The sequence below is a fragment of the Phalacrocorax aristotelis genome, chromosome 9 (assembly GCF_949628215.1).
Source record: "Phalacrocorax aristotelis chromosome 9, bGulAri2.1, whole genome shotgun sequence".
NCBI classification, from domain to species: Eukaryota; Metazoa; Chordata; class Aves; order Suliformes; family Phalacrocoracidae; genus Phalacrocorax; species Phalacrocorax aristotelis.
Window position 1 is genome coordinate 18,387,918 of NC_134284.1, and position 13,199 is coordinate 18,401,116.

General features: G+C 37.1%; 1 protein-coding gene across 2 annotated transcripts in view; it reads left to right on the plus strand.

The window, feature by feature from the left end:
• The window catches only part of SPATA7 (spermatogenesis associated 7), a 44,583-nt gene that overhangs the window by 5,318 nt on the left and 26,066 nt on the right, over positions 1–13,199 (plus strand). The window contains exons 2-4 of one of the 2 annotated variants that reach the window (XM_075103663.1): positions 7,032–7,112; positions 7,794–7,886; positions 9,431–9,478. In XM_075103663.1, coding sequence (XP_074959764.1) covers positions 7,032–7,112; positions 7,794–7,886; positions 9,431–9,478 — 222 coding nt within the window. The remainder of the gene's footprint in view (positions 1–7,031; positions 7,113–7,793; positions 7,887–9,430; positions 9,479–13,199) is intronic. The other variant, XM_075103664.1, reaches the window with a different exon arrangement.

Genomic DNA, 13,199 nt, shown 5'->3' on the forward strand with positions numbered 1-13,199 from the left:
GATGTCCACTTACGACACCTGCAGCATCTTGTCAGCTGCAGCTGAGCAAGTAGGGGATGGTAGTGTGAGGGAGGACTACAGGCGAGGAAAAGGCAGCAAACTGGGGAAACTGGAGGGACTTCAGGAGTGTGGTAAGAAGATGTAAGACACATCAGTAGGAAAGCAAGCGTTATTAGTAGTACTACTAACAGAGCATCCTATTCTTTTTTATAGTAATGAAAGTATATCATCATGCAAATATAAAAGAAAGATAATAATTACTTCTTATTTAAATAAATTAAGGTTAAATCCAGTGTGGATTTTCATAACCAGGTTAATCTCTTAATTTACTTGGAGTTAGCAGTGTTTACTGTGTATATTTCTGTGTTGTGTTCATATGCACAATTATTTCTGAGGCACAGAAATAATGGATACTTTAATTTGAAAATTCTCATAGTATAAAAAGGGAGAGGAACCTATATTTCAGGTCCTCATTTCATTCCTTTAAATATGACCTTTTCAGAAGTGTTAGATTAGATGCTTGAAGGAGTTTTCATCACTACTCCTAAGTCATTTAGGATTTCACATAGATTGTTTAAACGCCTTCTGTTCCCTCCTTAGCATGCATACAGCATTAGTGCTGTAGTGTACTGTTAATGTGTTCAGAGTTAGAAGAATGAATTCATAGCAGGAAGCCCATCGAAAAAATCGCTACACTAGGCAATAGAACAAGGGTGGTGTGATAGAGGATCCTTGACTTCTATTGAATTTACAGCACAAATCCCCTTCTGCACATAGTGCCTGAATCACCCATTTGGACGAAGGTATCTCACTAACTATTTTTGGATTAGGGAAGAAGAGAAGATGAAAGAAAATGAGCTGGCAGTGGAAGGTGGAAGAGGCAACAGCACCAAACCTTAATAAATTAATGCAGCGGATAGAGTGTTTGCAAAGCATTTGTCAACTTGGGTTGAGTGTCCTTATCATCCTCAGGGAGATCAAATCCTTGCATCTCACACAAATGCTGCAGTTCTAGTCCATTGTAGGCAGAGGTGCTTCCTACACTTGCATCTGAGAGGTGGCTGCTGTGCAGCTGAGAACACAAGAGCCCCAGAGCCACCAACAAAACAGTGCACAGAAGGGTTGGTGCCTTGGCTGAGTGATGAGCACATTCCTCTTGGGCAGCTGGGGAGATCTGAGGTCTATTCCACCTGGGACTGAGGGCTCTTTGAACCCAAGCTAAGGTCTAGGAGCTGCTATTAGGAAAATACAGTGTTCACACATCTCTGCACAGTGAAGTGGAAGTTTTTTGGCTTTTAGTGCTGGATTTAGATACCTATATCTAATATCCCACCAAAGAGCTCTGTATCTTTTTATGGATTATTTTTTAAATAACAAGTCTTGGTGGGTAAGGCTAACCTGAATTATTTTTTTCCCCAGTATTTTTGATTTGCAATGTCTGAAGTACAGGTTTGCTGTAAAAATAGCAAGTTTAATACTTGTGTTTAAAACATTTTTTATGAGAATGTTGTGATGAAAGACTGGGCATCTTTCCAGTACATATTCACATTCCAAATCTGAAATGGCTTTGTAGAAAAATAATTCCCATAAATTCTGTATATCCACAAACAACTAGGAAACAAAGTAACAAATAGAAACCACCAATTTCCATCATTTTTAAGACTGTAACATTAGAAATAAAGATAGGGTACATTTTAAATGAAAAGATAATTTAAACAAAATATCTTAAAATCTCTTTGGAATAGTATAATTATTCCTTACCTCAGATACCAGATGGAAAGAATTATAGAGAAAGGGGTTTAAAATTTTTTTCTCTTTTTTGCTGTGTAGTGCAGGGAAATCCTACAACAAGCAAATAGAAGCATTAATAAGGAACTAAAAGACCTGATTGATTTTTTAGAAATATTTGTTTGCTCTCTGTACTTCAGGAGAACACACAGTGTGAGAATCCTGATTTTATATTCAATGTGGACAGTGCACTTACATCTATGAGGAAATGTATGTTTAGATCACAGTTACATGTATGGTATTTCAAAGATAGGAGTCCATTATATGTCTCAGTTTCTGAGGTTTAAATCTCAGAAAATTATTTCTTAAATTTGTGACTGGAGGTTTTTTACTGTAAGATGTAGAAAGGGTGCATTTTAGTCAGGAAACTTAATTATTGCAAAATCTGCTGTAGTACTGCAATTGCTGGGATCAGTTCTGCGAAGTCCAGTTCAGACAAGTGCTCCTATTCCCAAATAATTTATTATTTAAGAACCATCAAAATCAGTAGAAAATTTTTCACTGAAAAAATTCTCACTCTCATGGATGGTCTTTGAAAAAATCCTAGGAGAAGTAGCCAAAATGCATACTACTTTCACTCTGCTCACAGTCCTAAATCAGTACAGCTTCTGTCACTCTCGTAGCTGTCCAGGTGCTCTCATTATGCTTCATAGTTATCATCCTTTTGTGGGGTTTATCTTTGGTTACTATGTAATTTGCTGAAAATCCCCTTCTTTAAAATTCTTTTCACACATCTAAGCCTTCAATTTAAGTTTCTGCTAATGTGCAAATAACTGTGAAAACACAGACTGAATCTAAACAAATACCTGTTCAAGTCAGTAGACAACCTAAAATTATACCTGTGAAACATTTGAATGTTAACACTTTCTACCTCACTTCAGTCGTTTTGTAGAAACAGTAAAATATCCTCTGTATACCAAGTACTCCAGTTTCCCCTCTGACATTAGCAACGTGTGCCTTCATTGTAAATATTTGCCACTACAGAAAGCAGTTTTGAGTTTCAGACTGAAGACACAGGGAGGGTATTATAAGTTGAACTCATTGTAGAAATTATGCTTTTGATGGAAAGTCTACATGAAACAGCCTGGGTTCCTAAGAAAACAAAGGTTTACTCGGTATTATTCTTTGCCTCTTCTGTTTTCAATAGTGCTAAGCATTATTTCAACCAAATTAGTGTCTTTGACTCTTTTTCTGTGATAAATTTTCTACATGTTTTGTGAAAATAGGTGATTCACAGAGAGAGGACTTCAAATGCTTTCATTGGTGAAAAAGTTACAAAAATATCTCAGTCCCTTTGGCACAAGAGTCAAAGATGTAGGAGCAAGCACTGTGGGGATACCATGGGAGGACCATAGGAAGCCTTTATCACAAGGTCTGCTGTTTATGGAGGTATTTCTAAGTTAAAGGCTGTTGTATTCCTTAATTGAAGCTATAATAAAATATATGATTTGCCAGGATAGAGCCCTCAGAATCAAACTAGATGTTAAAAAAAGGTTGTTCAGCATAAACTTTTGCCCAACAAGGAAACGTTCTAAACAGCAAGAGAACATCATTTGTTAACGGCATGAAAGCTTTCAACGGGCCCTGGTGCTAGCGGGGCTGCAACCCTGACATTTCAAACGTATCCTAAAATCTGAGCAGTCAGAACACTTTTATTCAAGGTCCTTCACTTCCCAGAAAACAGTTCAATATTGTAATGGCTTAGGTATTTCCGGGGGGCGGGGGGTGTGGGGTGTCAGAGAGACCTGTGAAGGGACTAAGTATTGTTATCCTGCAGTTAGGAGGATGGCTTGTATTAGCCTGATACAGATTAATTGTAAATGACACTGTAGTTCTTTCGTTTATCCGTGTGCCATCTGCTGGTGATGCAAAGCAAGTGAACGTCTCAAAATAGTCTGGTTTTCCTATAGTGCTGAACAGACACCTCTCCAGCTGAAGACAGTAAAAGCAACAGGTTTCTGAGCATCTCTGATCATCTTTAACTCAGTGCAAAGGCATTTAGCTTACCCGAAGAGAATCAACTGTAGTTGTAACGAAGTCTCTGCACTTTTGAGATACCCATGCTTATTGCATAAAAATGAGTTAGAGGTGGTCGTGTAAATATTTATCTAACAGTACGTGTCTGCTTCTGGAATTATAACTTAGCTCTGAAATACAGAAAATACTGGAATATTTGTGTTATTTTGAGCAACTGTGAATGGAACCCTTCTGATTCTCAGGTCTCTGCTGTAATCTAGATTTCCAGTGTATACTTTTTTTTAATCATTAGGAAACACTTTTATCTACTAAAATATTATAATCTAACATTCCAGTCCTCCCAAAGACACTTGCGTTCTTTAAACACATGAGCATTGTAACTTCAGGAAGTCATGAGTTTCAGGGTGGGTATCCACCTAGGCACTGAATACTATTCATATATAATAACGTACGGTAGAGAAATATAGTACTTAAACAGGAAACAAGGCCATTACTGACAAAGGTTTGAAACCCTTGCAGAAACAGTCATTCTAAATCTAATAAATTCTTGCTGTATGTTTGGAATTCTAATATTTTAAAAATAATTTAGCATTGTTTGTTCCTATGTCTGTTTAAATCACAAATAGAGATTAGGAAGAATTGTACCACAAGGGCAATTTAAAATGAGCCATTTGAAATTGATACAGATGAGCAGCAATGTTGTCTTTTAACTTTCAAGAAAACAGTACAAAGATAAAACAATTGCAGGATAGAGTTGAAAAAAATATCTACAGAGCCATTTTTTTTTTCTCGTCCCTTTCCTACTGCTGGTCTGGCAACTTCACAGGAAAGAGTAGTGAGAGAACTATTACTGCAGACACTACCTCTAGTACTGTAAAGCCACAGAAGCCCATACTGTATAAAAGCTGTTTTTCTGAAGTGTGAAATCCTCATACTAATTCAAAATTACCTTGAAATTTTTTGGGCTTCATAAGAGTGGGGATTGATTTTTATTGATCCAGATTTAGTGTAATTTCGCAACAGGGTCCCAAGAAAGTACTCTGCAAATTTCCGCATAGGCTAATGATTTTCATTTTATGTATTTTCTCAAGACACATTTTGTTGCTTGCCCAACTAATCCTAGTCACTTAAAATTTAAAAGGTCTTTTTATAAGATAATAAAACATTATTAAAGGAACAATTTGTGTTGCTGAAATCTCTACTAATTAATAGTCAGACACTGTGTTAACCATTTTCTGCAACATGCTGTTGCGCCTAAAGTAGAGCTACAGAATGTAGTAGTTATGTACGTAATTGCAATAGTACTCTAAAAGTCATTATAGAACAGTGGGAAATAGGGAAAAAAAACCCAACTGGAAAGCCAGGTGCTGGGCATGCAGGCGGTAAGAAGCCGTGTGTCCTGGTTTCAGCTGGGACAGAGTTAAATTTCTTCGTAGTAGCTAGTATGAGACTATGTTTTGGATTTTTGCTGGAAACAGTGGTGATAATGTGGAGATGTTTTAGTTGTTGCTAAGTTGCGCTTACACTGGCCAAGGACTTTCAGCTCCCCGTGCTCTGCCGGGGGCACAAGAAGCCGGGAGGGGACACAGCCGGGACAGCTGACCCCAACTGACCTATGGGATATTCCAGACCATATGACGTCATGCTCAATATATAAAGCTGGGGGGAAGAAGAAGGAAAGGGGGGACATTGGGAGTGATGGTGTTTGTCTTCCCAAGTAACTGTTACACATGATGGAGCCCTGCTTTCCTGGAGATGGCTGAACACCTGCCTGCCCATGGGAAGGAGTGAATGAATTCCTTGTTTTGCTCTGCTTCTACACACAGCTTTTGCTTTACCTATTAAACTGTCTTCATCTCAAACCATGAGTTGCCTCACTTTTACTCTTCCAGTTCTCTCCCCCGTCCCACCAAGGGGGAGTGAGTGAGCGGCTGCGTGGGGCTTGGTTGCTGACTGGGGCTGAACCACGACACTGTGAGAAGTAGAATTAAGGGGCTTTTAGCGTGTGTTACATGACTCTTTGTACCCTCCAGTCAGTTCGTAATTATGTCTGCCTTTGTCGACCCAGCTGAAGGCTGCTGAGAAAGAGATTCCCACTCATCTTGGGTAGCTCCAGCTTGCTGCTGCTTCCAATGAAGGGTGGAAAGCTGGAGGAGGCCAGTAAGCGTAGAGCCGTAGAGTTACTGCCCCAGAGCTGTAGTGTCTCCAATTGCTAGGAAATGCTTACGTGGCAATTGCAGACTTTTGAACTGACAGATGAGAGGTAGGATGGGAATGGGAAGACCATATGGGCCTTGATAATAATAATAAATTTGTAGAAATTGACTACATGATTTTATAATTGATGTTAAGTGAGCATGGTATATTTACTCTGTTAAAGAAATCTTGTTTGTTTTGCTTTACATTTTAAGCAGGGTCTTGGAAACCTTAAAGGAATGCTTTGTATACAGTAGTGTTTGTAGTAATAGGATATCTTCTGTTAAAATTTTCACAAAAAATGGTGCAGATTCTTAGTTCGTTCAGGTGCAGATTTTTAAATCATAGGTTGCATAGCAGACGGTGGTTGTAAGCCTGAGAGTACAGCACTTGTTTTCAGGTAGATGTAGAGCTTTTAATTCACATTCCTTCATTTTTCAGAACAACTAGTTGTTTAAGCTTTGTCAGCATCTCTGCTTGTCTGTAGAGTTGCCAGTCCGTTGAACTGCTAGAAGGTTGAATGGCAAACCAAATTCCTTTTACATTAACAATAGAGTGTGTTCTCATTGATAGGGTGATTTTCACACAAGCATAATTCCTTCAATCTATTAAGCTTGCATTTTAGTATAATACTAACCACAATCATTGACTACCTACAAAATATTTTTCACATTAGTCATCTGACATAATGATAAAATTCAATCAATAAAACTTTAAAACAAATGGGAAGTTAGCAAAGGTACAAAAGTGTGGCCATATCTCTGTGCAGTTTAATGACCAATGTAAAGTTCAGACCAAAGACATCTATTGGCTTCTGCTGCTGTTTAGCCACCTGAACTACCAAAGGTACTACCATTTATCTTAGTGCTTAGATTAAGTTACTTTACTATACTGTTGAACTTCAGTAATAGTATAAGGTTTAAATAGGATTTGTTTTTCTCTGTGAAAAAAGTCCGCTACAGTCGTTCATGAGTTCTTTGTGGAAAGATTCTCTGCTTTATCTTTTCTGTCAAAATATACATTTTCTTTTTCCTAACATTGGTTTTGTTTTGTTTGACACTTTGTTAAAGTGAGCGAATACCCAGCCATTGGCATTCCCAGATGTGGTCCAGCGAGTCCATTTAAAGGACACTTGAGTACTAAGAGTAATGGTAAGTAACACGTGCTTTCATCAGAAGGTTGACATGGTTCCTTTTGTGTGAATTAATTGATTTTTTTAATTAAAATGATTTTATAATTAAAACCTTTGCTCAATTGGTGAAGTTTAATAGTACTTACATTTAGTATACATTACTGAGAATACTTTTGAGGAGTGAGTTTTGCCTTGACTACTGCTAGCTAGAAACAGCAAGGTATCCAAATATATATAGATGTCACATCTATATGTTAGTTGGAATATAGATATGGTTACTGCTTTAAACAACCCTTGAGGTTAAACACATTCCTTTACAGGCAGTAGTTTCCATGGCTAGTATATGTTTCTGTGCCATACTGCCACCCCAGACACTTTTTTCAAAAGAGCATAGGGTGGAGGAACGGGAAGTTTCTGCGCTGGGGAGACTTGCACATTCTTCATGGAAGTTTCATAGTCCAACTTCAGCCACATCTGTAGCTATTTATTCAGTTAGTGGCTCAGTGAGGGGAAAACCCAGAGGAGATGGGATGATTTCATGTGGTAGTAGCTGCTATAGAAAAATTACTGCTGTTGGGCAAAGAAGTTAAGCACACAGTAATTTGAAGTTTGTGGCTTTGAATTGGAGTTAATAACTATTTAAAATTTTAGTATTATTTTGCCTGCCTTCATAATGTTTAAATATATTTTAATCTTACAGCTTTCTGCATTGACTCTTCCCGAAGTCTAACTAGCCAGTACCTGATCAGAGATCACATGGTGTTTCATTATAACAAAATCCTTTCAGCCAAAGGTAAAAATGTGCATATATGAATAAACTTTCTACCCCCAGATTTAGCTAATCCTTTCAGAATAGGCTCATATCAAGAGGGAATGAATAGGATTGTAGGAGGTGTAGTTTTCTTCCTGTTTCATACTCAGACTGGTGACAGCAAGGAGATATGGCTTCTACTTAATAATACTTTTTATTATTGGAATGGAAGGCTTTGTACAAAAACATTTTCCTTATGTACTGCCAAAGATAATACTTTAATTTTAGGTGCTGTATTTTCTTCATTCTGCTTTCGATGAAATAATGAGTTATGAAATAATATGTTGAACTGGAAATCATGGAGATAGTCACAATAGCAAGCATACAGAATTTATTTTAGGAATGAATGCAGAACATTCAGTTAAACTCAGACCACTGTGTCTTTTCTTTTTTCTTATTTAAAGAGCTTTATTATCTTTTGTTCCTATTTCAATCAATGGCACTAGGTTTTAAGGACTTTGAAAATTGTCCCATTTGTTTGCAAATGAGAAAATCATGTTACTACTCTGTATTATTGAGGACTAAATATGTGTATGATTTTTTCACGTATTTTAATGTTAGGAGGTACTTATATTTATCAAAAGACAAATATTATAAAATCTGGAACTTAAAAGCCTATTGAACTTGCACATGTTTGTATGTTTCTTAATTATGGTGATATCCTGATCAAAATTTTTTAGATTACTCCAGTATGAACAGGCAATACCCCATTGTCAGTACTGTAATTGAAAACAAACTGTATTACAGCCAAAGTTATTTTTAGTCATGTAAGGAGTATGAAATACTGTGTTAAAAAGTTAATATCATGCACAGAGCTAAGAAAAGTCCGTAGATAGTTGCTAATGTTATTTACCGTTCACAGCCTATTTGTGTTCTTCATGGCATAAACTTGTCTTGGGGATCTCAGTCCTAGAGATACTAATACTAGAGCTTGGCAGGATGCCCTGAGTATTTAGATTAAATGCGTAAAAGTTTTGCAGGATATGAGTTAGAAGATAAATGTTTTTTGAATGCTTCCCAAAACATTACACACTCTTTTTCTAGATATTTTCAGGGGTTTGAAGGTGGTTCTGTGGTTCTGCTGATTCTCTTCATCATCCCTCCTTTTCTTAATGTCTGCTTTAAAGAGAGGTACACTGGGGCTTTGGATTCTGACAGAGTCCATGCTCGCATATATACTCTCCTCTCTCTGCTGTGTAACATACTCAGTATCCTCAGGTCTGCAGTTAAATGCCACCAGCACAAAGTGTATAGAAAGCTTTCGTAAGGAGTCTTCATTTAAATGATGATTCTTCCTTCAAATATATATTTTACTTTAACATCTTCATCTTGAAAATTTTCTTACTGTATTAATATCAATCTAATATTTTAAATACACAGTATCTAGCAAATTTTAAAAGATAAAAATTACTGTGTTCTGATTAAACTAGTCTTTGCTCTGTGGTGTTTTATTGCTACTTTTTTCTAGCTACCACAAATACTAAGTAAATACTTAATCACTCCCATTTATTTTTTCATATTTTCAGCAGCTGTAGACTGTTCAGTGCCCAAAAGTAGGTTGACCAGCATCAAATGTAAGTATTTGAGATACATTAATTCTACAAACATTTCTGTAAAACTAACTTAACAAAACAAAAGAACCAGAGGAATAGAAGAGTAACAACAGAATATAACCCTTAATAAAGCATTCATGTATCTGCTCGTTTCTTCAACTTTTCATGTACTGCTCCGCGTATTTGTAAGAATCTGCAGTGAATGTAACACTAGTGAGGTGGACCTAGTCTGTTAGTGATTAGTTGTGCTTAAGATCACAATTAATTTTGCTTACGATTCTTTTCACCCCATAAAGTTAATGGCGCATGTGAGGAGGCTTCCAGAATTTTCTCTCTCCTTTCTTCTAATATGATGTGAGCTTGAACTTTCAAGAAGAGAGCTTACTAGTGCAAGGTTAAGAGTAATTGTGGGAATGTGGGCACCTGGGGACCGGGACTGGAACAACTTCTTCCATTTCACAGAAAACGGAGCCAGTTACAAGCACACAGCCCCACAGCCTGGATTAAACTGCAGTTACTTTTTCTGGAAGTTGTCTAATTTCTTAACACTGTTTAAAGGTATCGGTACTGTAGCCTTACTTCATAGTCATAGCTGAAGAACAATACTTTCAAATCATTGATTTATGGAATACTAAATTAATGTATCAATTATGGGAATAAATAGCAGCTGTTTGTTAAAATAACGAAGGTGTATTTCTGTTGCCTGTCTGTCTTTTTCACTAATGCAGTTAGAGAAAGTTCTTTTGTTTTTTTTTTCTCCAGTTCAATATTTAGTTACAATGGCTGAGGTACTGGAAAAAAATTAAAGTATTCTTTTAAGATGGAAAGATAAATCTTCTGTGGCCAGAATACTTTGTGGTTAGTCTCAAGTCCAGTCAAACCAGAGTGATACTGCCCTGTAAAATGATCAGAGTAACTAGAACTGATGCAGGAAATCAGTCATTCTTTTGGCAGAAAGATTCAATTTCATTAGAAATGTATTCAGTACCTCTGCGTAATGGGGTGAGACTGAATTAAGCAACAAGCTGCACAGGATCAAAGATGCTGAATGTGGGCTTACCTTTTCTTACTTTCAGAAGGTGTAGCACAAGCAGCAACAGTATTGCAGGGATATCTAGAGTCTGCAGATTGCAGAACAAATTTCAAATCACCTCTTCTGCAGTCATCTGAAAAAAAGCCTTCCTTCTCATGCTCCAGCTCTACCAAGATTAGCTTTGAAACAAGCATGAAAATTCAGGGTTGGTGTAAGATGAAAATGTACATCTACGTGTTTGTGTAGTGAAACCCTCATGTAGCTTTTCTTTCTGCATCTGCTAAATCTTTCTTAGATTCCCTAATTAACAATTATTCTTCCATATGTTTTCAGGTCTTGGGTTTTTCTCAACACCAGCAAATGCCTGTTTATTTTAGAGTCTACTGTCTTTACAGATAAAATGCTTCTGAGCTGTGTGTTTCACACCAGAATGAGTTTGCCTGAATAACGAGTTCATTTTGGGAGACAATGATAGTGCCCTAACCTTAACATATAATTGTCATGACACTAGCAGGTGTGCTCGGTAGTGAGGAAATTTCCATTTCAGATAGCAAGGCTTTGTGCAATATGTTCTTCTTCCAGTTCATCTTACTCAGACTGGTGTCTGACTATGTAGCTCTGTCCTGGTCACAGACAGAACATTAATCTCCTATACAGGGTGTGACAGAAACATTTCACCTCATTGCTGCTTTTGTTTTTACCCATCTGTTTGATAAAATTGGTACACTAAATCCTTGCTAAATTGCTCTTTCACCTGTTTTAAAACTGGGCTGGAAAAAGTTGCTGCTGTGTTTTGTTTTATTAGGACATGCATACAACTGACACAGCCCTAGAAGATTTTTCCTGTTCACAAAGGAAAAAAAACTTAAAGTTAGGGGGAGAAAAATAAAGCCTTGTTTACAAAAAAAAAAATCTTCAATTTACCTACTGTTATTCTAGCTGAAGACTCAGAAGTGCTAATTGTTACTTAGCTGGAATTCATCATATTCCCAAAATTGATGCTCAGCTTCACTTTATGAGCTAGCTCTTAGCTCAAGGATCGGGATCCTAGCCAGTAGCACAGGATTCATTGGGAGGAAATGTTGGACTTATTTCTCAGTCCCCCAGAGCTGAGTATCTAGTCTGGTTAGATGTTTTCATCCTTAGATTTAGCTAAGTTCTAAAATATAGTTTGTTTTCTTGATGTTTTGCACCAAGAGGAATTGTGCAATTAAAGTGACAATGAATTTGCCGTTTTTAAAAATCTGTTTAACAAAGCAATAAATAATGTTGGATTTTTTTCCCAAAAAGTAGCATCTCAAGTCAGCATTATGTCTCTGCCCCAGTTTTCAGGTTTTATTTTGTGAGGTGCTTCATGTTCTCTAATAAAAACGAGTGCCGAGTGAAAGATAGAAAGCAAAGTAATAAAGCAAACTTATGCAAACAATATCTTTTTATTAGAATATTCCTCAACATAGTGTTTTTATTTTGCAGTGCTGAAAAATGTTCCCAATTACATTTTCATCTTAAATTGTCTGCATAAAATGCTACAAACACTTATTTTTCTTGCAGTAGAAAATTCCCTTTTTTTTTTTCCCCTGCAAGAGCAAGAGAAATGGCTCAACATCTTATTTCACTGGAGTTCATCACTTGCCCCAGACACAAGGCTAGACATTATATAGCTTGCTTGCTGGTTCTGTTTACCATTTCAGAAGAGGGTCTTTCTACCTGATAGAGATGAGTGACACTGGTTCATAGATTTCCTGTCTAGTGATTTCTCTTCAACAGCTCAGTATGTATGCATTGTCATGTCTCCTAATGTTTTGGAAGCTCAACTTCTGTCACACACCTGCCTTCATGGAATCATAGAAAGTTGGTTGTAATGGACCTTTGGTGGTCACTTAGTCCTCCTTGAGCTTCCTGCTCAAGATAGGACTTGTGCCAACACTAGATCAGTCAGCTAAGTCTTGGAAACCTCCAGGTGTGGAGATTCTGCAATCTGAGTAACCTGTTCTAATGTTGCGATATCTGTGTAGCTAAAAGGTTTTTTCCAGATGTCAAATTCAAACACTGTCAGGATTAGAACCAAACTTCAGAGTATTTACCCTGGTAATTCCAGTTTTAAAAGGCAATTTTTGGGTGGTGGAATATAAGGGGTTTAGATGCTGTGGTTGAAACTGTTGTTTTGTGATGGTCAATGGCAAAAGTGTCTCAACTGCAGTAGGTCCAGGATTTTCATATATGCATTTGTACCAGATACTAAGATTATCCTTTCTTAATAAAAATCTTTGAGGCTTAATATCTATTCTAATTGTGTGCGTGTAACTGGTATTTTTTTCTGACCTGCTTTCTTCGTATGTTTTGTCATCTGACTGAAATCACTTCATAAACAGAAAAGAAACTGCCACACAGGCTGAAGTTTGTGCAGTGTTAGCAAAGGGATAATTCCATGAGGCACGTCTGCTTTCATATTCTTCATTATTGGTCTCTCTGCCTTCAAGGTATTTAAGATTAAGACTGCTCAGGCATCCCTGGTCCGGCATGTGCATTATTCTTATAAACTCCAGATGTTTAGAATGAAATTGAAAATTATTTCAATTTATTTCATACCTAAAATTAGAGTGGTTGGGGGGTTTTTTCCTACTGTTCTATGCATTGTTCATCAAGCGCTGTGATAATAGCACAGCTAAGTGTTACGTGTTCAGGTGTTAAGCTCAGGGCAAGGTATAC